Below are 24,521 nucleotides of genomic sequence, written 5' to 3'. Positions count from 1 at the left end.
ACTTTCAACTCCCTCCAAAAATGTTCTATGGGGTTGAGATCTGGAGACTGGCTAGGCCACTCCAGGACCTTGAAATGCTTCTTATGAAGCCACTCCTTCGTTGCCCGGGCGGTGTGTTTGGGATCATTGTCATGCTGAAAGACCCAGCCACGTTTCATCTTCAATGCCCTTGCTGATGGAAGGAGGTTTTCACTCAAAATTTCACGATACATGGCCCCATTCATTCTTTCCTTTACACGGATCAGTCGTCCTGGTCCCTTTGCAGAAAAACAGTCCCAAAGCATCCCCATGCTTCAGAGTAGGTATGGTGTTCTTTGGATGCAACTCAGCATTCTTTGTCCTCCAAACACGACGAGTTGAGTTTTTACCAAAAAGTTATATTTTGGTTTCATCTGACCATATGACATTCTCCCAATCTTCTTCTGGATCATCCAAATGCTCTCTAGCAAACTTCAGACGGGCCTGGACATGTACTGGCTTAAGCAGGGGGACACGTCTGGCACTGCAGGATTTGAGTCCCTGGCGGCATAGTGTGTTACTGATGGTAGGCTTTGTTACTTTGTTACTTTGATCCCAGCTCTCTGCAGGTCATTCACTAGGTCCCCCCGTGTGGTTCTGGGATTTTTGCTCACCTTTCTTGTGATCATTTTGTCCCCACGGGGTGAGATCTTGCGTGGAGCACCAGATCGAGGGAGATTATCAGTTGTCTTCCATTTCCTAATAATTGCTCCCACAGTTGATTTCTTCAAACCAAGCTGCTTACTTACCTATTGCAGATTCAGTCTTCCCAGCCCGGTGCAGGTCTACTATTTTGTTTCTGGTGTCCTTTGACAGCTCTTGGCCATAGTGGAGTTTGGAGTGTGACTGTTTGGGGTTGTGGACAGGTGTCTTTTATACTGATAACAAGTTCAAACAGGTGCCATTAATACAGGTAACGAGTGGAGGACACAGAGGAGCCTCTTAAAGAAGAAGTCTGTGAGAGCCAGAAATCTTGCTTGTTTGTATCCACCTGCTTTTAGAAACAGAAGCCCCTCTGTCTGGCAGCAGCAGTTTTTTTTCTGTCTACTTTACTCTATGAATATCGGCATGCCCTGGAGAGACCACAGAAGTCTATTTATTTATCCTTTATCCACGGGAAACTCTGATAGCTTTCAACCAGACTACACAGTGTATAAGTATCTGTATGAATGTGTCAGTTCCTGAAAATACTATTTTCAGTCCACAGAGTTGCAGAAAGGGGCTTGTTTAAAGCATTAACAATCTGACAAGTGATGTTGACACCTCTTGAAATGTGATCAACGTTTTTAATGAGTTGTCTGCACATTGTTCAGAAAACCACTAAAGTCATTATGACAACTTTTGGTAAGCTATGTGAATACATGTGGCAATCTCTCTCTGTCTCCCTTTTTATTTTCTCCACCATACTTACTCATGGCTTCCGGCCATCCCTCTGAACTGTTTTTTCCCTTCCTTTTCTGTTATCAGGGGGTGAAGCCTGCCAGCTACAACAAGGTTGTGGATCCTGAAATCAAGGAGATTATTGGCGAGTGCATCTGCCAGAAGAAAGAGGAGCGGTGAGGGACTGTACCTGCGTCTCTGTCCACCTTGGAGGCCATAGGGCCGCCAAGGTGCTCCGTCATCCCTCCATACCTCACTTAATCTGCCCACATCCTATCACGATGACATTTGGGGCACTCAACAACATTCCAATCTCCCCTCCCGATCTGTACGCCATCCTCTGTTAACTTGAATAATAATGGGTTTAATACAGAGGAGAAAATGACCCTTAAAACTGCCTCTTCGGCAGGTTTTCATACTGAGAGGTGATTGTGTACAGTTCTCTCTCGTTCCTTGTCCTGGCAGCTAGTAAATGGAGGGTGTTCTTAGATAGGAGCTTATACTGTCCAGACCGGAACACTGAGAACATTGGTGCTCAGGAGAGTCTTTCAGCTCCTGCATGACATAACTACTGAATTTGGTGGAGGGCATTAGGTCACTGTACTTGGAGTTGATATGACTAATTTGAAGTTAATTTAGGCTAAATCTGAAAATTACAGAAGGTCAAGTTGGAGCCATGCCATGTTAGCACAGTGATAAAGGGTTGTTTTTATTTTTCGTTCCTACCAGGTACTCCATAAAGGACCTGCTGAACCACGCCTTCTTTGCGGAGGACACAGGGGTGCGGGTGGAGCTGGCCGAGGAGGATGATGGGAAGAAGGCGGCCATCGCCCTGAAGCTGTGGGTGGAAGACCCAAAGAAGCTGAAGGGAAAATACAAGGAGAGTGGAGCCATTGAGTTTACCTTTGAACTGGAAAAAGAGAGCTCGGAGGGCGTGGCCCTAGAGATGGTAAGATGGATGGTGGATGGATGGATGGATAGTTTGATGGTTGAATACATGGGTGGAGTTTAGCATTAGACTGTTTGAACAGACATTGCAATCCAAGGTGGGGTTTGAATTTGTCCTGAATAATGTAAATACTTGATTAAATGCTGGTTCTGGCGGCTCTGTTATGGTGTGGGTTGCATTTTCCAGGCATGGTTTAGGTCTACTCAACCCCTTAGAGGGCAAGGTAAACGCCAGTAAATACACAACCATTCTGAGTGATCACCTTCAACCTACAGTGCCTAGTGAAAGTCCACACACCGCTTGGACAGTCTTCACATTTTGCTGCTTTACAATCTAAAAAGGGATTAAATTAATTAGATTGTTTTCTTACTGATCTACACATTTTCAAAGTGAAAGGAAGTTATAGAAAATTTTAATTGTGCGTCTTTTCACACCCCAGAGTTAATACTTGGGTGGAAGCACGTTTGGCAGCCATTACAGCTGTAAATCATTATGAATAGTATTCCACCAACTTTGCACAACTCTTTGGGCAACATGTACATTGTTTTGGTCGCTAAAAAAAACTATCGGACAGCATATTCAAACTTGGTCTCAGATTTTATTTTTTGAAAAGTCTGTTTATTCAGTTTACACACATGACAACACAATATAAATAATGTATGCTCAACTAGAAAAAACGTATTTCAAATATAAAGATACTGTACTTTGGACAAGTTAAACACACTGGGCAGAAAAGTACAAAGGTTAAAGGGCAATCTGTAGTTAATACAGGAACAAAGCGGTCACCTTGCCATTGTTCCTGTAAACAGACGAGGGATAGGTGTGGAGAAATGCAACCACTCACAGACAGTCATGGCCACAGACTGACCATCCATCTGACCAATATGACAGTTTACAATGCTATTTAAAAAATATATTATTTTTTTTACACTTATTTTTTACAAACAGGGCAAAACAAGCTCACATTTTAGGCTTTGACAGGGCAAGAAGAATAAGGCATCCACGAGTCACATTCAATAAGAATCAATAGGCACATCACCAACCTCAAGGTCCTCCCAAAAAAACACAGAAATGCTCCTCCAACCAGTAAATCACAGGGGTGTCAAATACAGATGTATTTTTGTTTTAATGAGAGTGCCATTAGAGGGTGGTGGACTGTACAAAGTAAGACTGGAATGGAGCCCAATCATCATAAAACAGTTTGGACTTCCCATGTGTGTTGAATAACTTTTAAAAAATAAATAAAATAAAAAATACATTTGAGATTACAGCACACTTCCCACTAGGGCTGGGCGGTATACCGTATTTTACTATATACTGGTATTTATACACGGACCGGTTTGGGTTTTTACTTGATCTTTTATGACGGTATTTTAATGTTTGGTTTGTTAAATGTGATACGCTGTGTGTAACATCCATTTTTATAGTTTACTCCGCTACTTGAGTGCTCTCTCTCTCCATGCCGCTTTCTACACAGACCTAGTCCCGCCCCCTGTAACTCAAAGGAGCGCATTTTTTGTTGCTTGACCACGAGATGGAGTAATCAATGCATGATCAATGCAGCACATGCAACAATGTTGATGACAACGATGTTGTTTCCACTTTGATCTGAATATACATCCACAAGCGTTCTATTGTAATTATTGTGTTTCTTCCATCTGCAAACAGCTAGTTTGTGTTTTCTTAGCAAGTTAAGCTAATTCGCTGGTTGGCTAACTAGCTAATAAAAGTAATACGAGTCGAGCAAACGTAGCCAGCTAATACAGCCTGATACCAGTACTGGTGGAGGCTTAAATCAGCATGTTGTTTGTGCAACAGTATCTTCTAAATCAAAGAGGAATAAGCAAAGCATGAATATGTTGGCTATATGAATAAAGATGTAATGTAGCCAAAGATTATAGGGTCCCCTAGGAAACACAGAACATAACTTTGGTTCCTACCCTGTCACATGGCATTTTCATTCATTGTCATGTCAAACAACACTGTATTCAAAGTGCCCACTATTATTTATATTCTAACAATATAATTATAATAAACATTCTATTTCCATGATTCCAAAAGTTGACCTAAGGGTTTTGATCTAAATCGCAATTGCAACATTTGGTTAAAAATAAGGCCTAGTATTTTAGCCCATTTCGTGGCAGTGTGGAAATGATCTCAAATGAGTGCAGGAAATGCAGAAATTGATGGAAATTATTTTAGGTTGAATTGAATTGAATTGATAAACCAATCAGAATGTAGAAATATTAATTGAAATCATTTAGAATATATGTGTTTCCACCCTCGGGTCACGCACTACTCATAAAGCAAATGTGCAACTTTTATTAATCAAAAACATAAAATACTGTCAAAACTTTGAAAAATACCATGATATGATAATTTGACCATATCACCCAACCCTATCTCCCACCCAATATTTATAAGATGGGGGAACTACACCTGTGTAATGATCATGTTGGTTAATCAGCTTCTTGATATGCCACACCTGTCAGATGGATGGATTATCTTTGCAAAGGAGAAATGCTCACTAACAGGATGTAAACAAATTCATGCACAACATGAGAGAAATTAGCCTTTTCTGCGTTTTATTTTTTTCTTCAATATATACAGTTGAAGTCGGAAGTTTACATACACCTTAGCCAAATACATTTAAATTCTTCACAATTCCTGACATTTAATCCTAGTAAAAATTCCCTGTATTAGGTCAGTTAGGATCACCACTTTATTTTAAGAATGTGAAATGTCAGAATAATACTAGAGTGATTTATTTCAGCTTTTATTTCTTTCATCACATTCCCTGGGGGACAGAAGTTTACATACACTCAATTAGTATTTGGTAGCATTGCCTTTAAATTGTTTAACCTGTTGAATCTAGGGGTCATTTTTTTGGGGGTGTTCGTTCCCAAAGTAAACGGGCTATTTTTCAGGACTAGAAAATAGAATATGCATATAATTGACAGCTTAGGATAAAAAACACTCTAAAGTTTCCAAAACTGTAAAGATATTGTCTGAGTATAACAGAACTGATATTGCAGGCAAAAGAATGTGAAAAATCCAATAAGGAATGCAGCGGTTTCTAAATAAGAGTCCCTTCCTAAGCTTCCCTATTGAGCAGTGAATGGAATATCAACGAGATTCCCTTTTCTATGGCTTCCTTAATGTGTCTAGTATCACAAGACATAGTTTCAGGCTTTTATTTTGAAAAATGGGCATGTACAACAACATTGCGTCAGTGTCCACCTGATGGCTCTTTGTGTATTTCTCTCGCAAAAGACAGAGGTAGCCATTTTTCCACCCAGTCTTACTGAAAAAAGCTCTATCCCGGTTTATATATTATCGAATAGATATTTGAAAAACACTTTGAGGATTGATTATAAACAACGTTTGCCATGTTTCTGTCGATATTATGGAGCTAATTTTGAATATTTTTCGGCGTTGTCGTGACCGCAATTTCCGGTCGTTTTCTCAGCCAAACGTGAAGAACGAACGGAGCTATTTCGCCGACAAAAATATTATTTTTGGAAAAAAGGAACATTGGCTATCTAACTGGGAGTCTCGTGAGTGAAAACATCCGAAGCTCATCAAAGGTAAACAATTTAATTTGATTGCTTTTCTGATTTTCGTGACCAGATTGCCTGCTGCTAGCTCGGCATAATGCTATGCTAGGCTATCGATAAACTTACACAAATGCTTGTCTTGCTTATTTTCAAAATCTGAGATGACAGGGTGATTAACAAAAGGCTAAGCTGTGTTTGAATATATTTCACTTGTGATTTCACGAATATGAATACTTTCTAGTAAGATTTTTTGTCCGTTGCGTTATGCTACTTAGTGTCAGTTGATGACAATTATCCCGGATCCGGGATGGGTAGATCCAAGATTAACTTGGGTCAAACGTTTTGGGTAGCCTTCCACAAGCTCCCACAATAAGTTGGGTGAATTTTGGCCCATTCCACCTGACAGAGCTGGTGTAACTGAGTCAGGTTTATAAGGCCTCCTTGCTCGCACAAGCTTTTTCAGTTCTACCTACGACTTTGGAAGTATGCTTGGGTTCATTATCCATTTGGAAGGCCAATTTCCGACCAAGCTTTAACTTCCTGTCTAATGTCTTGAGATGTTGCTTCAATATATCACATAATTTTCCTACCTCATGATGCCATCTCTTTTGTGAAGTGCAACAGTCCCTCCTGCAGCAAAGCACCCCCACAACATGATGCCACCCCCGTGCTTCACGGTTGGGATGGTGTTCTTCGGCTTGCAAGCCTCCCCCTTTTTCCTCCAAACATAATGATGGTCATTATGGCCAAACAGTTCTATTTTTGTTTCATCAGACCAGAGGACATTTCCCCATGTGCAGTTGCAAACCGTAGTCTGGCTTTTTTATGGCGGTTTTGGAGCAGTGGCATCTTCCTTGCTGAGCGGCCTTTCAGGTTATGCCCATGTAGGACTCGTTTTACTGTGAAAATTAAGCCATCTTATGGCTTGGGGGTAGAAACTGTTAAGGAGCCTTTTGGACATAGACTTGGCGCTCCGGTACCATTTGCTGTGCGGTAGCAGAGAGAACAGTCTGACTTGTGTGACTGTAATCTTTGACAATATTTTGGGCCTTCCTCTGACACCGTCTAGTGTCAGAGGAAGGCTTGGCCCCAGTGGTGTATTGGGCCATACTCACTATTGTCTGTAGCGCCTTATGATCGGATCCCGAGCAGTTGCCATATCAGGCAGTGATGCAACCGTTCAGGATGCTCTCGATGGTGCAGCTGTATAACTTTCTGAAGATCTGGGGACATATGCCAAATCTTTTCAGTCTCATGAGGGGGAAAGATGTTGTCGTGCCCTCTTCACGACTGTCTTGGTGTGTTTGGATCATAATAGTTCAGCCCTTCTTCTCATGTAGTCCACAATGATTTCCTTTGTCTTGCTTACATTGCGGGAGAGGTTGTTGTCCTGGCACCACACTGCCAGGTCTCTGACCTCTACCCTATTGGCTGTCTCATCATTGTCAGTGATCAGGCTGACACTGTTGTGTCGTCAGCAAACTTAATGATGGTGTTGGAGTCGTGCTTGGCCACGCAGTCGTGGATAAACAGGGAGTACAGGACTGAGCACACACCTCTGAGGGGCCCCGGTGTTGAGGATCAGCGTGGAAGATGTGTTGTTGCCTACCCTTACCACCTGGGGGTGGCCCTTCAGGAAGTCCAGGATCCAGTTGCAGAGGAAGGTGTTTAGTCCCAGGGTCATTAGCTTAGGGATGAGCTTTGTGGGCACTATGGTGTTGAATGCTGAGCTGTAGTCAGTTAGCATTCTCACATTGGTGTTCCTTTTGTCCAGGTGGTAAAGGGCAGTGTAGAGTGCGATTGAGATTGAGTCATCTGTGGATCTGTTGGGGCAGTATGCAAAATGGAGTGGGTCTAGGATTTCCGGGATGATGATGCCTTTCAAAGCACTTCATGGCTACTGATGTGGTTGTCATTTAGGCAGGTTAACTTCGCATTCTTGGGCACAGGGACTATGATCTGCTTGAAACATGTAGGTATTACAGACTCGGTCAGGGAGAGGTTGAAAATGTCAGTGAAGACACCAGTTGGTCCGCGTATGCTCTGAGTACACGCCCTGGTAATCTGTCTGGCCCTGCGGCCATGTGAATGTTGACCTGTTTAAAGGTCTAGCTCACATCGACTACGGAAAGCGTAATCACAAAGTCGTCCGGAACAGCTAGTGCTTTCATGCATGCGTCAGTGTTATTTGCCTTGAAGCAAGCATAGAAGGCATTTAGCTTTTTTCCGTCTGGTAGGCTTCCGTCACAGGGCAGCTCGTGGCTGTGCTTCCCTTTTGTAGTCCGTAATAATTTGCAAGCCCTGCCACATCCGACGAGCATCAGAGCCGGTGTAGTAGGATTGACGCTTTGCCTGTTTGATGGTTCGTCTGAGGGCATAGGATTTCTTATAAGCATCTGGATTAGTGTCCTGCTCCTTGAAAGCGGCAGCTCTAGCCTTTAGCTCGGTGCGGATGTTGCCTGTATCCCATGGCTTCTGGTTGGGATATGTACGCACGGTCACTGTGGGGACGACGTTGTTGATGCACTTATTGATGAAGCCGGTGACTGAAGTGGTATACTCCTGTATGCCATAGGACGAATCACGGAACGTATTCCAGTCTGTGCTCGCAAAACAGCACCCTTACGTAGCATCCGCATCATCTGACCACTACCATATTGAGCGAGTCACTGGTACTTTCTGCTTTAGTTTTTACTTGTAAGCAGGAATCAGGAGGATATAATTATGGTCAGAGTTCCCAAATGGAGGGTGAGGGAGAGCTTTGTATGTGTCTCTGTGTGTGGAGTAAAGGTGGTCTAGAGTTAGTTTTTTTCTTTGGTGGCACATGTGAATGAGGTAAAACAGATTTGTTTCCCGGCATTAAAGACCCCGACCACTAGGAACGCTGCTTCCGGATGGGCATTTTCTTGTTTGCTTATGCCCTTATACAGCTCATTGAGTGCGGTCTTAGTGCCAGCATTGGTTTGTAGTGGTAAATGGACGGCTACGAATAATATAGATGAGAACTCTCTTGGTAGATAGTGCGGTCTACAGCTTATCATGAGGTACTCTACCTCAGGCGAGCAATACCTCGAGACTTCTTTAATATTAGACATCGCGCACCAGCTGTTATTGACAAATAGACACACACCCCCGCCCCTCATCTTACCAGATCTGTCCTACCGATGCACAGAACCCCGCAAGCTCTATATTATCTGTGTCGTCGTTCAGCCACGACTCTGTGAAGCAAGATATGACAGTTTTTAATGACCCGTTGGTAGGATAGTCTCGACCGTAGACCATCCAGTTTGTTTTCCAGTGATTGCATGTTGGCCAATAGAACCGATGGTAGTGGTGATTTACTCACTCGCCTACAAATCCTCACAATGTACCCCGATCTTCGCCCCCTGTATCTCCGTCTTTTCTTCACGTGAATGACTGGGATTTCGGCCTGGTCTCCAGGAAGCAGTATATCCTTTGTGTTGGACTCATTAAAGAAAAAATATTTGTCCAGTTCGAGGTGAGTAATCTCTGTACTTTTCGGTCATAAGAGACATTAGCAGGAACTTTATGTACAAATAATGCGGAATATAACTGTAGTATCTGGGATCTACATATTTTTATATTAGTTACTGTGCTGTTACTAAGCAGTAATGCATTACGGCAGTGTTACGTTACTACACCTAATAGGAAATGCACATGCGCACTGGGGTGCCGGGAACTGTAGAGCACGAGGGGTTTTGACTAAACGAAAACTTACTGTACTCCCGTCTCCTGCCTGGTCATTTCTCCATAACACAAATATTACAGTGGCGACGAGGATGGGATTAAACTACATAAACGGACATTGTTTGAAGGGAAGAATGTTGCGTGAGTAATGAAACTCAAAATAATTATGTAATTCGTCAGTAATTTTTTATTTTCTTTTGCCAGTAGAGAAGGCTAAGCACTGCTAGCACTGCTAGCACAGTATTCAGGAGCTGCCAAGTAGCAAGACTATTGGAGTCCAGAATAGCGACACTGCCCTCTGGTGGTTAAATAAAAGAAATAAAAAACTGTCATTGAACCCATTGAAATTAGGCGATCTCAGTGGAGAAATATTGTCAAGAAAAAAAAAGGAAGAAGGGACGTAACACGGTGTGTACATTAATACAAATGAGTGCAGTGAATGAAGTAATTGCAGAAACTTCTGAAGTGAAGAATTAGATGAAAATTCAGAAAATTAAGGAAACTGAACAATTAACTGTGAAAATGGCAACCATTGGTCGAGTACCAGAGTTCGAGGCTACAAAAGAGGATTTTGATTCCTATTTGGAGCGTTTTGAGCGTTGGCTGGCTGCAAATGAAATCAAAGATGAAAAGAAAGCAGACCTATTTCTCAGTGTTTTGGGTCCAACTGAGTATGGATTGCTGAAAGGTCTCATTGAACCAATAAAAGCAGTGGAGTTGAACTATGCAGAACTGACAAACTCTTTCAAGGTATTTCAAGCCTAAGCCAATTCTCATTGCAGAACGTTTCAGATTTTACCAACGTCACCAGAGTCAAGGGGAAACAGTGAAACCATGGCTGACTACATTCTTGCTTTGAAAAGGCTGACAAGTACATGTGAGTTTGCACGATTTCTTGATGATGCTCTCCGAGACAAGTTTGTATGTGGTCTCACAGGTGAAGCATATCACAGAAGGCTTCTGTCAGAGAAGGACCTGACCTTTAAGAAAGCCTGTGATATAGCACTTGGACTCGAGCTTGCCCACAGGGATACTATTGAGCTATCGGGACATGCAGAACGTCAGAAAGGTGTTCACAAGGTCGAAAAAGCTCACAAAAGTCACACTTTTTTCAGTCCCGTCCTCAAGGTTACACAAGAACAAAGCAGCCCACATCTCAAAGGTCTAAGCCAAGTTGCTACAGATGTGGGGGAGATAATCATCAGCACAGTGAATGTCGATTCCAAAATGAAAAGTGCCACAATTGTGGAAAGGTTGGACATTTACAGAGAGTGTGTAAGGCCTCAAAACGCACAGGAAGAGCGCACAAAGTGTCAGACGCAGCACAAGAAGAGGAAGGTACAACTGAAACAGTATTGGAACTGTTCACAGTGTACACAGCTCAACAACTAAAATATGGAATCTATCTCAACATGGAGTTAGCGGGAAAACCAGTAAAAATGCAGCTGGACACCGGAGCGTCTGTATGTCTGGTTCCAGAGAGACTCTACAAAGAAAAACAAAGAGTGCCCTCTTCAGCCCGCGTCCATCCGCCTTTCTTCATACACTGGTGACACTATTCCTGTGTTAGGGCAGATCCAGGTACCAGTCAGGTATGAGGGGAAGGAGTGGACGCTACCGCTTGTCATTGTTAAAGGAGAAAAATCAGCCTTGCTAGGCAGAAACTGGCTACAAAAGATCAAGTTGAACTGGGGAGAAATCTTCAGTCTCAGAAATGACAAACCAGTGAGTCAGGCTACACTCACTAACATGCTGGAGATGCACAAATAACTTTTCAAAGATGATTACGGTGAAATACAAGACTTCACAGCAAAAGTCAGAGTGCAAGAAGGAACCAAGCCTATCTTTCACAAACCACGTCCAGTTCCCTATGCTCTTAAGGAAGCAGTAGAGAAGGAACTGGACCGCCTACAGAAGAATAACATAATCACGAAAGTATCGAGGAGCGACTGGGCCGCTCCGATTGTTGTAGTCCCAAAGAAAAACAAGACTGTCAGAATGTGCGGTGACTACAAGGTCACAGTAAATCGCTGCATACTACCAGAGGAATATCCACTACCAAACGCTGAAGATCTGTTTGCCACTCTAGCTGGTGGGAAGGTTTTCAGTAAGCTGGACCTGGCATTCGCTTATCAGCAACTGAAGCTGGATCCGGAGTCAGAACAGTATCTGACCATCAATACACACAAGGGGCTATTCAGATTCAATCGCTTGGCCTATGGAATCTCGACAGCTCCAGCGATATTCCAACAAACAATGGATCAGATCTTGGACGGTATAGACCATGTTGTGTGCTTCATGGAGGACATCCTTGTGTCAGCACCAACCATTGGAGAGCACCTTGTAGTGCTGGACAAAGTGATGTCAAGACTGGAGAAATACGGAGTGAGAATGAAACGCAGCAAGTGTGAGTTCCTCCAGGACTCAGGGGAGTATCTCGGATACAAGATTGATGCACAAGGCCTGCACCCAACCAACAGCAAGGTGGAAGCAATCGTTAACGCACCAGCACCCACAAATATCTCAGAGCTGAGGTCATTTTTGGGGCTTCTGAACTATTACGGAAAGTTTGTGGCAAACTTGTCCACATTGTTGCATCCGCTTCACCAACTGCTGCAGGCCGATACAAAGTAGAATTGGTCCCCACAATGCGAAGAAGCATTCAAGACTTGCAAACAGCGTCTGCTAAAGAGCAAGTGGCTTGCCCACTACAACACAGAGATGAAGCTGAGACTCGCGTGTGATGATCTCCATATGGAGTAGGAGCCGTCATCTCACATGTTCTACCGTCAGGTGAAGAACACCCTATTGCATTTGCATCACGGACTCTGTCACCAAGTGAGAAAAATTATGCTCAAATTGAGAAGGAAGCCCTGAGCATAATATTCGGAGTGAAGAAGTTTAACAAATACCTCTACGGAAGGAAGTTCCAACTGCTGACAGATCACAAGCCTCTGTTGGCCATCCTTGGACCAAAATCAGCTATACCAACCCTTGCTGCACTTCGAATGCAATGTTGGGCTCTGATATTGTTAGCCTACGACTACGAGATTGAGTACAGACGATCCAGTGATCACGCAAATGCCAATGCACTATCGAGACTACCGTGCAATAGTGACTCCGACAGTGAAGATGATAGAGCAGTCTTCCAGATCTCTCTCATTGATGAATTGCCCATATCTGCTTCTGACATAGCAGAGGAAACAAGGAAAGACCCTGTGCTTTCCAAAGTCTTGGACTTAACATTAGGCGGTTGGCCAACCTTCGTAAATGACGATAACCTTCGTCCATTCATCGACAAGAAAGACCAGTTGTCCACTGATCAAGGGTGTGTTCTGTGGGGATCAAGGGTGGTGGTACCTCACAAATTCCAGAGGAGACTGCTATCTGACCTGCATGAGGGACATCCAGGGACCACTCGAATGAAAGCACTCGCTCGCAGTTATCTGTGGTGGCCTGGACTGGATCAGGACATTCAACAGCATGTAGGCCACTGCTCACCTTGTGAAGCTGTTTGCAACAAGCCGGCTGCTGCACCTATTCATCCATGGTCCTGGGCTGCTACACCTTGGGAACGCATCCATGTGGATTACGCCGAAATTGACAAGCAACATTTCCTTGTTGATGTCCATTCCAAGTGGATGGAAGTGTTCCCTACTCAACTGACCACAGCTGAGAAGACCATCAATCTTCTCAGACACCTGTTTGCATCCTTTGGACTAGTCAAGGAGCTCGTATCGGACAATGGCCCTCCGTTCACGTCAAACGATTTTGAAATGTTTCTCAAGAACAATGGAGTAAGGCACATCCTGTCACCACCTTACCATCCGGCATCAAACGGAGCAGCGGAGAGAGCCGTGCATACCTTTAAGAAGGTCTGGACTAGACTCGAGGTTCAGTCTGTGCCCACCCACCAAAGGCTTCCGCGGTTCCTGTTTACTTACCGTAACACACCACACACAGTAACGGAATGTAAACCAGCTGAACTGTTTCTGAAACGCCAACCACGTACCCGCCTGACATTGTTGAAACCAGACTTGTCAAGCACTGTGGCAAAGCACCAGCTACAGCAGAAGAAAGCTCATGACAGACACTCAAAGACTGTCAGAGAATTCAAAGAGGAAGAGAGGGTGATGGTACGTGATTTCAGACACCCTAAGCGCCTGTGGAACTCAGGTGTGATCTTGCAAAGCAGAGGACCTTTGACTTACCAAGTCCAAATTGGTCATCGCCAGGTCAACGTTCATGTGGATCATCTGCTATTGGGTCCAACGCCATCTGCAAATTGGGTCCAACGCCCCAGCAGAGACATGCCGAGAGAACAAGAACAATAACGACCTCCAGGACTATTCTCCTGACTGTGGACGTACGGGAGAGACAGAGCCTGACCTTCCACCCGAACCTGGCCCACCACAGGAAGCCTAGGAGGAGCGGAGATATCCTATTTGACAGCGAAGGGCACCTCAAAAGCTTGACCTGTGAGTTGAGCTGGTTAAGGAGGTAACAGACAGTAAAACAAACACTTTAATATGTCCTAGATAAAAGGAAAGAAAAAGGACATTACCTGGGTTAGTTATTAGGACACAAACTCCATCTTCGGGGCAGAATAATCCCCTGGATTTGTGTTGGGCTCTGAAAAGTCTGCTTCAACCCAGTAGTTGAAAAATGTTTAAGAATGCATTGTTCAGATAATGCATTAGTAGTTACCTAACATATTGACCTTGTTCTCTGGGAGTTAAACACTATGGGGGAGGAGTGTAGTATCTGGGATCTACATCTGTTTATATTAGTTACTGTGCTGTTACTAAGCAGTAATGCATTACGGCAGTGTTACGTTACTACACCTAATAGGAAATGCACATGCGCACTGGGGTGCCGGGAACTGTAGAGCACGAGGGGTTTTGACTAAAGGAAAACTAACTGTACTCCTGTCTCCTGCCTGGTCATTTCTCCACAACACAAATATTACAATAACTAACAAAATAGCACAGTTGGTTAGGAGCACTTAAAACGGTAGCTATCTCCTCCGACGCCGTTATATAATCGGCGCCATTTCACGTGCCTTTTTGCAAACTCGTGCTGTCGTGTCTTTTTCTCAGGATTGGCTTCCGTCTGACCTCTCTCCCATAAAGCCCAGATTCGTGAAGTGCTGTAGAAACTGTCCTTCTGGCAGGTTCTCCCATCTCCCTCAAGGAACTCTGTGGTTCATTGGGTTCTTGGTCACCTCTCTGAACAAGGTCCTTCTTGCCCGGCTGCTCAGTTTGGTCGGACAACCAGCTCTAGGCAGTCTTGGTAGTTTAAATGTATGTGTTTCAATTTCTCAATGATAGAGACCACTGTGCTGTTGGAAACTTTCAACACTCTAGAAATTGTTTTATACCCTTCCACAGATGTATGCCTCATCAAAATTCTACACTACATGACCAAAAGTATGTGGACACCTACACTACATGACCAAAAGTATGTGGACAAACATCTCATTCCAAAATCATGGGCATTAATATGGAGACGATCCCCCTGTAGCTGCTATAACAGCCTCCGCTCTTCTGGGAAGGCTTTCCACTAGATGTTGGAACATTGCTGCGGGGACTTGCTTCAATTCAGCCACGAGCATTAGTGAGGACGGGCACTGATGTTGGACGATTAGGCCTGGCTCGCAGTCGGCGTTCCAATTCATCCCAAAGGTGTTCAATGGGGTTTTAGGTCAGGGCTCTGTGCAGACCAGTCAAGTTCTCCCACATTGATCACATTGACCATTTCTCGCTTTGTGCACAGGGGCATTGTCATGCTGAAACAGGAGAGGGCCTTTCCCAATCCTATTTGTTAACATCACACACACTGTCAGGCATTTCACACACAAATATGTAGATACTGACTGTTACTTCTTGGTGGCCTACAGCAATACACTAAAATAATAGACTTTACATGAGGCGGGTGAACCTGCAACCACAACACTTCAATTACACTTGACATGAGATCTTCTCTAAGAATTACAGGGATATCGCTCTGATATGGTGCCTACGGAAAGAACCCTCAACTTTTTCCAAATTATGTTGCGTTACAGCCTTATTCTAAAATGTATTAAATATATTTTTTCCTCATCAATCTACACACAAAACCCTATAATGACAAAGCAAAAATTTAATTTAATTTATTTTTTATTGGATTAGGAGCATTGCGGCACAGCTATTTTCAAGTCTCTCCAGAGATGTTCGATCCGGTTCAAGTCTGAGCTCTGGCTGGGCCACTCAAGGACATTCAGAGACTTGTCCCGAAAGCAACTCCTGCGTTGTCTTGGCTGTGTACTTGGGGTGGTTGTCCTGTTGAAAGGTGAATAGGTCCTGAGTGCAAAGTTTCTTCCAGACGTGACTCTTGGCATTAAGGTCAAAGAGTTCAATCTTGGTTTCATCAGACCAGAGAATCTTGTTTTTCATGGTCTAAGAGTCTTTAGGTGTGTTTTCGCAAACTCCAAGCTGTCATGTGCCTTTTCCAGAGGAGGGGCTTCCATCTTTCCACTCTACCAGAAAAGTCTGATTGGTGGAGAGTCGCAAAGATGGTTATCCATCTGGAAGGTTCTCCCATCTCCACAGATGAACTTTAGAGCTCTGTCAAAGTGACCATCAGGTTCTTGGTCACCTCCCTGACCAAAGCCCCCGATTGCTCAGTTTGGCCGGGCAGCCAGCTCTAGGAAGAGTCTTTGTGGTTCCAAACTTGTTTCATTTAAAAAAGATAGGGACTTTCAATGCGGCAGAAATGTTTTGGTACCCTTCCCCAGATCTGTGCCTCGACTCAATCCTGTCTTGGAGCTCTACGACAATTCCTTCAACCTCGTGGCTTGGTTTTTGCTCTGACATGCACTGTGAACTGTGGAACCTTTATATAGACAGGTGTGTTCCTTTCCAAATCATGTCCAATCAATTGATTTTACCACAGGGGACTCCAATCAAGATGTTGAAACATCTCAAGGATGATCAATAGACACAGAATGCACCTCAGCTCAATTTTGAATTTCATGGGTCTGAATACTTATGTAAATAAAGTATTTAAGTTTAAAAAAATTGCAAAAAAAACAACATGTTTTCACTTTTTCATTATGGGGAATTGTGTGTAGATTGATGAACATTTTTTATTTAATATACGTTTTAGAATAAGGCTGAAACGTAACAAAATGTGGAAAAAGTGAAGGGGTCTGAATACTGTTCAGACCCCTTCTCCTATCTCTCACTCACTCACTCACTCACTCAGTCACACACCTCCCCTATAGGCATTCCTGTCTCTTCTGTAGTTGTTATATCCTTGTATTGCTACTGCTGTATCACTAAAGGAATTATCTAAGTGTCTCTGAAATGGATAATATATGAATTAGAGGTCGATGTTTTAATCGGAATGGCCGATTTTCAAGTTTTCATAACAATCGGTAATCTGCCTTTTTGGATGCCGATTATGACCGATTATATTGCAATCCACGAGGAGACTGCATGGTAGTCTGACCACCTGTTACATGAGTGCAGGCAGCAAGGAGCCATGGTAAGTTGCTAGCTAGCATTAAACTTCTCTTTGTTTTATATAATCTTAACAATAATCACTAGTTAACTAGACACGGTTGATGATATTACTAGTTTAACTAGCTTGTCCTGCATTGCATAAAGTCAATGCAGTGCCTGAAATTGTGTAACTTCTCTTGCGTTCAGTGTAAGCAGAGTCAGGGAATTTGCAGCAGTTTGGGTCGCCTGTCTCGTTGCAAACTGTGTGAAGACCATTTCTTCCTAACAAAGAACGTAATTAATTTGCCAGAATTTTACATAATTATGGCATAACATTGAAGGTTGTGCAATGTAACAGATATATTTAGACTTAGGGATGCCACCCGTTAGATAAAATACGGAGCGGTTCCGTATTTCAATGAAACAATAAATGTTTTGTTTTCTAAATGATAGTTTCCGGATTTTACCATATTAATGACCTAAGGCTCGTATTTCTGTGTGTTATTATATTATAATTAAGTCTATGATTTGATATTTGATAGAGCAGTCTGACTGAGCGGTGGTAGGCAGCAGCAGGCTCATAAGCATTCATTCAAACCACACTTTCCTCTGTTTGCCAGCAGCTTTTCGCAATGCTTGAAGCACAGCACTGTGTATGACTTCAAGCCTATCAACACCCGAGATTAGGATGGCAATACTATAGTGCCTATAAAAACATCCAATAGTCAAAGGTCTGTGAAATACAAATGGTATAGAGAGAAATAGTCCTCTAATTCATATAATAACTACAACCTAACTATAACCTTAACTGGGAATATTGAAGACTCATGTTAAAACAAACCACCAGCTTTCATATGTTCTCATGTTCTGAGCAAGGAACTTAAACATGAGCTTTTTTACATTTTACTTTCTTCTCCAACACTGTGTTTTTTTGCATTATTTAAACCAAATTGAACATGTTTCATTATTTATTTTCAGACTAAATTGATTTTATTTATGTATTATATTAAGTTAAAATACAAGTGTTCATTGTTCATTTAGTATTGTTGTAATTGTCATTATTACAAATATATATATATATAAAAATCGGGCCGATTTAACCGGTATCTGCATTTTTCGGTCCTCCAATAATTGGTATCGGCGTTGAAAAATCATAATCGGTCGCCACTAATATGAATGCTATCTGATGCAAGTTATTGATTTCATGATCCGTATTTCTAAGGTTGCTTGTATACATTTCCCTCTAAGTCCTTTCCCGTGTAGCTTATCAGAGATTGACTTAATATGGAGAAAGAAAATATATACATTATTCAGCACTCCATGAATCAGTTGTTAGTGTGTGTGCCCTGTGAGGTTCACTCTATGAGGCCTCAGGGTTGGCTCTCTCATTCCTTCCAGAGTGATCATTGCTGTTGTTAATGGGTCAGGCTGCAGTGCTCAGTGTTACTGAGAATCAGGGCCATAGATTATTTTGGCAGACAGCAAGCTGACCTGCTTTCTTCCCTCTATGGTGACATCTCTCCATCTGTCTGCGCTGGGTCAGGATGAGCTGGGGAAAATTGAAGGTCTTGCTGTAATGATAGAGAGAGAGAAGGAATGTGGCCCACAGCTCTTCATCTTCGATCACCCCTCACCACTTTCGATGACTCATTTCTTCACAGACGGGCACCATGGGAGATGCAGTTTATCTTTATCGACGGGGCTGTTGTGTTCATTCATGCACTATGCTACTTAGCGAGCGGAAACGCTGCCTCTTATGCTTCTTTTCTTTATTATTATTATTATTATTCAGGGATGTTTTATGACATGTTTTATTAAGTTTGGGTTGATTAAATGACTACATTTTACATTGTGAACGACGGTCTTAAAAGCAAAGCTCATGTTAAAGATATGGGACTCATACTCCATGAAATAAATACATTTGTCAGGTTGTGCTAAAACAGAAACCATTGAAACATTCCATGGAAGGTTCAGGCCATAATGCCTATTAATGACTCCAAACCCCCCCCAAAATCTAAACATCATTATTTCAGATGTATCTCTTCCCATGGTCTAAATGCACCTGTCCTGTATCCTGTCTCCAGTGCTGTTGTCCCAGACAGAGGCGGACTATTCTCTCTGAACCCAGCTGCTGACAGCTGCTGCCCTCCTCAAGAAATGATTCTCTCACCATCCCTCTTCCTGGCTTTCTCCTGTTTTCTCTCTTCCTCTAACACATTGACTCTAAAAAATACTCCTCTTCCCACACTCCTCCTCTCCCCGACAGGTGGAATCAGGGTTCTTCCATGAGAGTGATGCTAAGATCGTGGGGAAGTCGATCCGGGACCGCGTAGCACTTATTAAATGGAGGCGGGAGAGGACTGTGTCGGCCCTACCCCCAGTGAACCAGGGAGAGGCAGGACTCAGGGCCCAGGCCACCCTAGCCCAGGGGACCTCTGCTGGGGCTACACAGGCAGGACAGCCCCCTTTGATTGAGCCCAACGAGCCAGAAGCAGACCAGCACGACAGGCTATGTAACCTTCCGGCCAGCGCAACCTCTGTCACATGTGAGACACCACTGACACACACATCATGTGGAAAGACACGCAACATGTAAAACCCCACAACATGTAAAACCCCACAAGACCCCACAACACATCTCCTTCCTGTCACACATTCACATACATTTAATACAGTGGTCTCTGTGTCATTAGTTGAATTGATCTTTGACAGTAGTGTTTATATTATGGGGGTTTGTACTTGTTTATTTGTGTCTAATGTGTAACCGCTCTTTGTCACTTTGTTCTAGTTGCCTGTGTGGTTAAAGACTAACCTCCATCTCTGTTTGTCTATGTAGCAGACAGTACCTTTGACAGCGGCCTGGGCTCCACTGTGTTTTCTGACTCCCACAGCAGCCAGCACAATGTCCTCTACCAGTCCCAAGTGGAGCCCATCACCATGGCAACACAGCAGGTCTGTACCACACACATACAGATGTACACTTCATGTACACTTCATGTACACTCAAGACATGTGAACTGCGCAGAGGGTCATTAACATGCATACACTACACACACATACTGGACACATGCACATACATCATCATTTACATAGAGATATGCATTACATGCACATGTATGTTACATATGCTCACAAACATGGTTATTTGCCTTTATCCATAAATCTGTATCAATTTACATGTCTGCTAACATTGGCACATGTATGTTTATGCTCAACGTATACTGATTTAATACACACACACTCACGTGTATCCCATTATCTCAGAATTCCCCAATTCATCTCTATCCCACTTCATTATCATGTTTTTGTTGTGCATATGTGTTTTGGTTGTGTGCCTTTTGAGTAAGGTGTGTTTTGCCTGTGGGTCCCTGTATGGGCTCAGCGTCAGTGTTTGGCTTCAGCACGTCCCCGATCCTGTGAAAGGGGCGAGGGGTGGAAAGCAGCCCTGGGGCCAGAGTTCCGAGTGTGTGCAGGGACACGGAGAGGGAGTGCCTCGGTCATTGACACTCTTAGGGGCAACAACGACATCCCTCTTCATATGCTCCTGCAACCTATTACCTCTGGGTCCTGCAGCCAACGGAGAGCTTCCAGTCCCTCCCCCACATCACCAGACGACCAGTCAGAGAGCAGCCCCTCTGAGTCCCGCTCTGAGGCCGAGGACGGCTTCCCTTCCCCGAGTGCATTTCCTGCCCCCGTCCTCCTGGCCCCCCCATCCCCCACATACTCTGAGGCCCGACGTCATAGTGACTCTTCTATAGAATCTCCGACATTGGAAGCCACCAATGGAAGTAGGTTGAAGTCTGTGTCAGTGGAGGCAGCAGTGGGGCGGAGGCACTCGGACCTTAGCACGCTGCAGAGCCTAAACTCTGCCCTTCAACACCACCATCATCATCACCAAGGCGCACCCAGAAACCACCTGTGCCAAGCCTGTCTCTCTCTGCTGCTGGTGAAGTCACGAGAAGGGGGGCACAAGAAGCACACTGCTTTTCCCTTTCCACCACACCCCTGTGCTTGCCCCCACCGGCACCACCACTTCTCCAGTGGGATGACGACAACTGCAGGGTCAGGAGGGATGAAAGGTCCAAGTCATACAGGAAGTGACTTCTCTGACCTCTCCTTATTACAAAAGAACCTGATGAACATCATCAGCCGTAAAACCACCCCATCCAACCAGGGCCAAGCCTCCCTCCTCCACCTGCGTACAGCCCAACAGCCTGTACGGAGCTATGGGGATGGTAGTCTGAAGTTAACCCAGAGAGGCAGCTTCAGTGGTGACCACACAGCACCCCCTCTAGGCAGGCCCACACAGGACCACAAGGCCAGCTACTGTGCTGGGGAGCACCAAGCCACCGGGCCTCCGGGAGTGGTAGGTCCCACAGGGAGACTAGGGCTGCATCTCAATGGTCTGAAGTGTCTTTCTCTCCATGTCTCCTTTCCTTCAACTGCACTGAACTGACAACAAAGGATAGGTGAACTTACTGTTGATACCAACAATGATTGTGCTTTCACCTGTCCAGTTCCATGATGTCAGTGCAGATTTGGTAAAGCAGATGAGAGGGGTCTGCTTTAGACTACTGAGAGGCTCCCAGACCCCTACCCTCAGCTCAAACTCTCACCCGTAGAACTGACTCCTCCCAGCTTATAGAAGGCGCTACTTTGCATAAGATGGAGCTGATGATTGCTCTAGACCTCACTCCCTCTTTGGGCCAGTAGAGGGCGCTCTGTTTTAATGCAGCCATGGGACTGGGCCCTGCTCTCTCTCTTCCGCTCAGCTTCAAACTACCATAGAAGTCCATGGTCCCTCCACTGATTCTGTTTGTGCGCTTTGGGACAAGCTGGTTCTCTGGAGGGCCATAGATGCTGCTGTCTACACTAACTCTCTAACCCTTTGCCAACTTCAGCTAGCCTGTTTTAATGTCAGCGTCTTCTGTTTCTACTTCACTGACCAACTGCCAAAAATGCAAAACCCGCCTTTTTACACCGACTCATATCTCCCTGCCCATGGAACGTCCTCAGTGAATGGACAGATGGCTGTGGCAAACGAAGGGAATGAATTATGGCTGTGTGTCCCCTCTTCCCCATCCTCTGCCTCCTTATTTTAGTGCACACCTGCTGCCTCTTCTGTTAACCCTGCTCATTGTTTGGGTGTTTTTACAACTTTATTTTAATCCTTCATCCACGCATTATCATTGACATCCTTTGTTTTTGTCAACTGAACATTTCGGCTCATGTTTTTCTCTTGTACAGGATGTCTAGCTATTATTGTTCTAGTTTGTAGATTTAGATATTTGTGTTCATTCATAATATTTTTACATCACTGTCAAATACAGACATTTTTAACGGGGGCCTAAAAGCGCCGCCCAGAGAAGTGACTATCTCTGTCTGTCCTCTAACATGTCTCCATCTCTCCTCTCAGCCCAGTGCTGTGCATGCATTGCTCCAGAACCAGTCATCTCTCCAGGGCCAGCCTGCCTCTGCCCCAGCCCTGCACACGCCCCTGCAGTACCTCCAGCCTGGCCACAACTATCCCGCCAGTCCCCTGGCAGCCCAACAGACACCTACCGCAGCAGGCTACTCGGCTGCAGCTCTACAACACACCCCAGCCTCGGCAACTTACACAGCATCAAACATTCCTCTGCAACATAACAATACTGGACATACCTACCCAGCTCCAGCTCTGCAAAAGGCAGCAACAGCAGCAAGTCATTCAACTGCAAATGTACCACTTCAACAGCCTGCAGCAAGCTTTTCAGCAGCTACCCTGCCCCTGCAACAGCCACACACTGCAGCAAGCTACACTGCAGCAACTATGCCAATCCAACAGACACCAACTCCACAGAGCTACAGTGCCCCAACTCAGCAACAAATGACTCAAACTGCTGCAGCTCCAATTCTGCAACAGACCCCAACAGCAGCAAGCTTCTCAGCAGCAGTAGCCATGCCTGTCCAACATACTGTATTGGCAGCTAGCATAGGAACTGCAACAATACCCTCACAACCAGCTGCACAGAGATACCCAGCTCCAGTGGAGCATCTGCAACATCTCGCTCCCCCACAGAGCTATGCATCTGTAGCCCCAACTGTGGTCCACACCGTACCTATACCCAGTCTCCCTACTCAGGATCCCAGTGTCGCAACACAGCCTCTAGCTGCTGCTGTGCTTCCCCCAGTCCAGCCTTGCCCAGCGCCACACAGCCTCCCAGCCACAGCCATGCCTCCCAGTCTGCAGCCAGGCGAGTCTAGTCCCATGCATCACAGCCAACAGACTGCGCCGGTCCCCATTCAACAGCAACATAGCCAGCCAATGCCCCAGCCCTCAGTACAACACCGCCAACAGCCTGTTCAGGCCCCCATTCAGCAGCACAACCAGCAAACTGTGCAGGTCCCCCTACCCAAACACAGCCAGACAATGGCCCAGCCCACTGTCCAACAGGCTCCAGTCGTCCAGAGCTATCAGTCACCTGCCCATACTGTGCAGCAAGGTTCAACCCTCCAGAGTTACCCCAACGCTGCACCCCTAATGGGGCAACCGAACACTGCTTCACAGAGCTACACACCCACAGCCCCACACATAAAACAACAGGCTGCACCGGTACAAGGCTACACGCCAACGAAACCCAGTGTGATGGGTCAGGCCTGTCCATCTGCTCCACAGCAGGCTGCAGTCCCTAAGACCTACCCAGTGGCCCCCATAGTGCAACAACAGACTGTGATTTCCACTCCACAGCACAGCCAGGCCCAGGCAGCTACACTACCACTAGGCCAACAGGTGAGTTTAGATATAGGAGTATAGGAGTCAGCCTGAGGTTGACGCTGTGCACTTCTAACCCTTGTCGTGGAAATTTCCTCTATTTACCAAATCATGAGCGCAAACCACACACAAGTCAGAGTTAGTTATCAAAGTCCATCTTTAATTATATGAGCTCTATCACAACCCTGTGACTCTCAGATCAATTCAGTGTCTATCAATGAATTCTCTGAGAGCCCCCTCTACATTGCAACTGAGATCCTTTAATAGCAAAGAACACACATAGTCAGACAGCATAGACATAATAAATCGTTCAGCGTTGTCTCCTTACTCAAACCCAGAACCATAAACCAATCCTCCATATCAACAGGCATATATCAAATTGTCATTTAGATACAACCAATTCTAAATACAACCAATTCTAAATACAACCAATCCTGGACAAGCTCACGGGGAGCATAGAATGATTCCATACACTGCCATCCTCCTCTCCCCGATGGGAAAAGTAGGGAGTGACTGGCACACAGACACAGTGGAGCAAAAGAGCAAAATATATGTTTACACATGATGACACCTTGACCTCTCCCCTCTCTGCGGCCCATGCAACTTAGTCTTGACATAGAACAGATAACTGCCAATGGCCACCACTATAGTACAACAAAATACATTCTTATGAG

The 24,521-nt window shown here is 44.6% G+C and overlaps 1 protein-coding gene across 11 annotated transcripts in view; it reads left to right on the top strand.

Moving 5' to 3' along the window:
- LOC110531157 (serine/threonine-protein kinase WNK2) overlaps positions 1–24,521 on the top strand; it is a 129,247-nt gene that overhangs the window by 59,844 nt on the left and 44,882 nt on the right. For 9 of the 11 annotated variants that reach the window (XM_036987896.1, XM_036987888.1, XM_036987895.1 and 6 more), the window contains exons 6-11: positions 1,486–1,574; positions 2,128–2,347; positions 19,363–19,642; positions 19,933–20,048; positions 20,479–21,462; positions 22,513–23,865. In XM_036987896.1, the coding sequence (XP_036843791.1) occupies positions 1,486–1,574; positions 2,128–2,347; positions 19,363–19,642; positions 19,933–20,048; positions 20,479–21,462; positions 22,513–23,865 (3,042 nt within the window). The remainder of the gene's footprint in view (positions 1–1,485; positions 1,575–2,127; positions 2,348–19,362; positions 19,643–19,932; positions 20,049–20,478; positions 21,463–22,512; positions 23,866–24,521) is intronic. The other 2 variants (XM_036987898.1, XM_036987897.1) reach the window with 2 other exon arrangements.

Source organism: Oncorhynchus mykiss, chromosome 9 (assembly GCF_013265735.2).
Source record: "Oncorhynchus mykiss isolate Arlee chromosome 9, USDA_OmykA_1.1, whole genome shotgun sequence".
NCBI lineage: Eukaryota > Metazoa > Chordata > Actinopteri > Salmoniformes > Salmonidae > Oncorhynchus > Oncorhynchus mykiss.
This window is presented reverse-complemented; position numbering and strand designations above follow the sequence as displayed.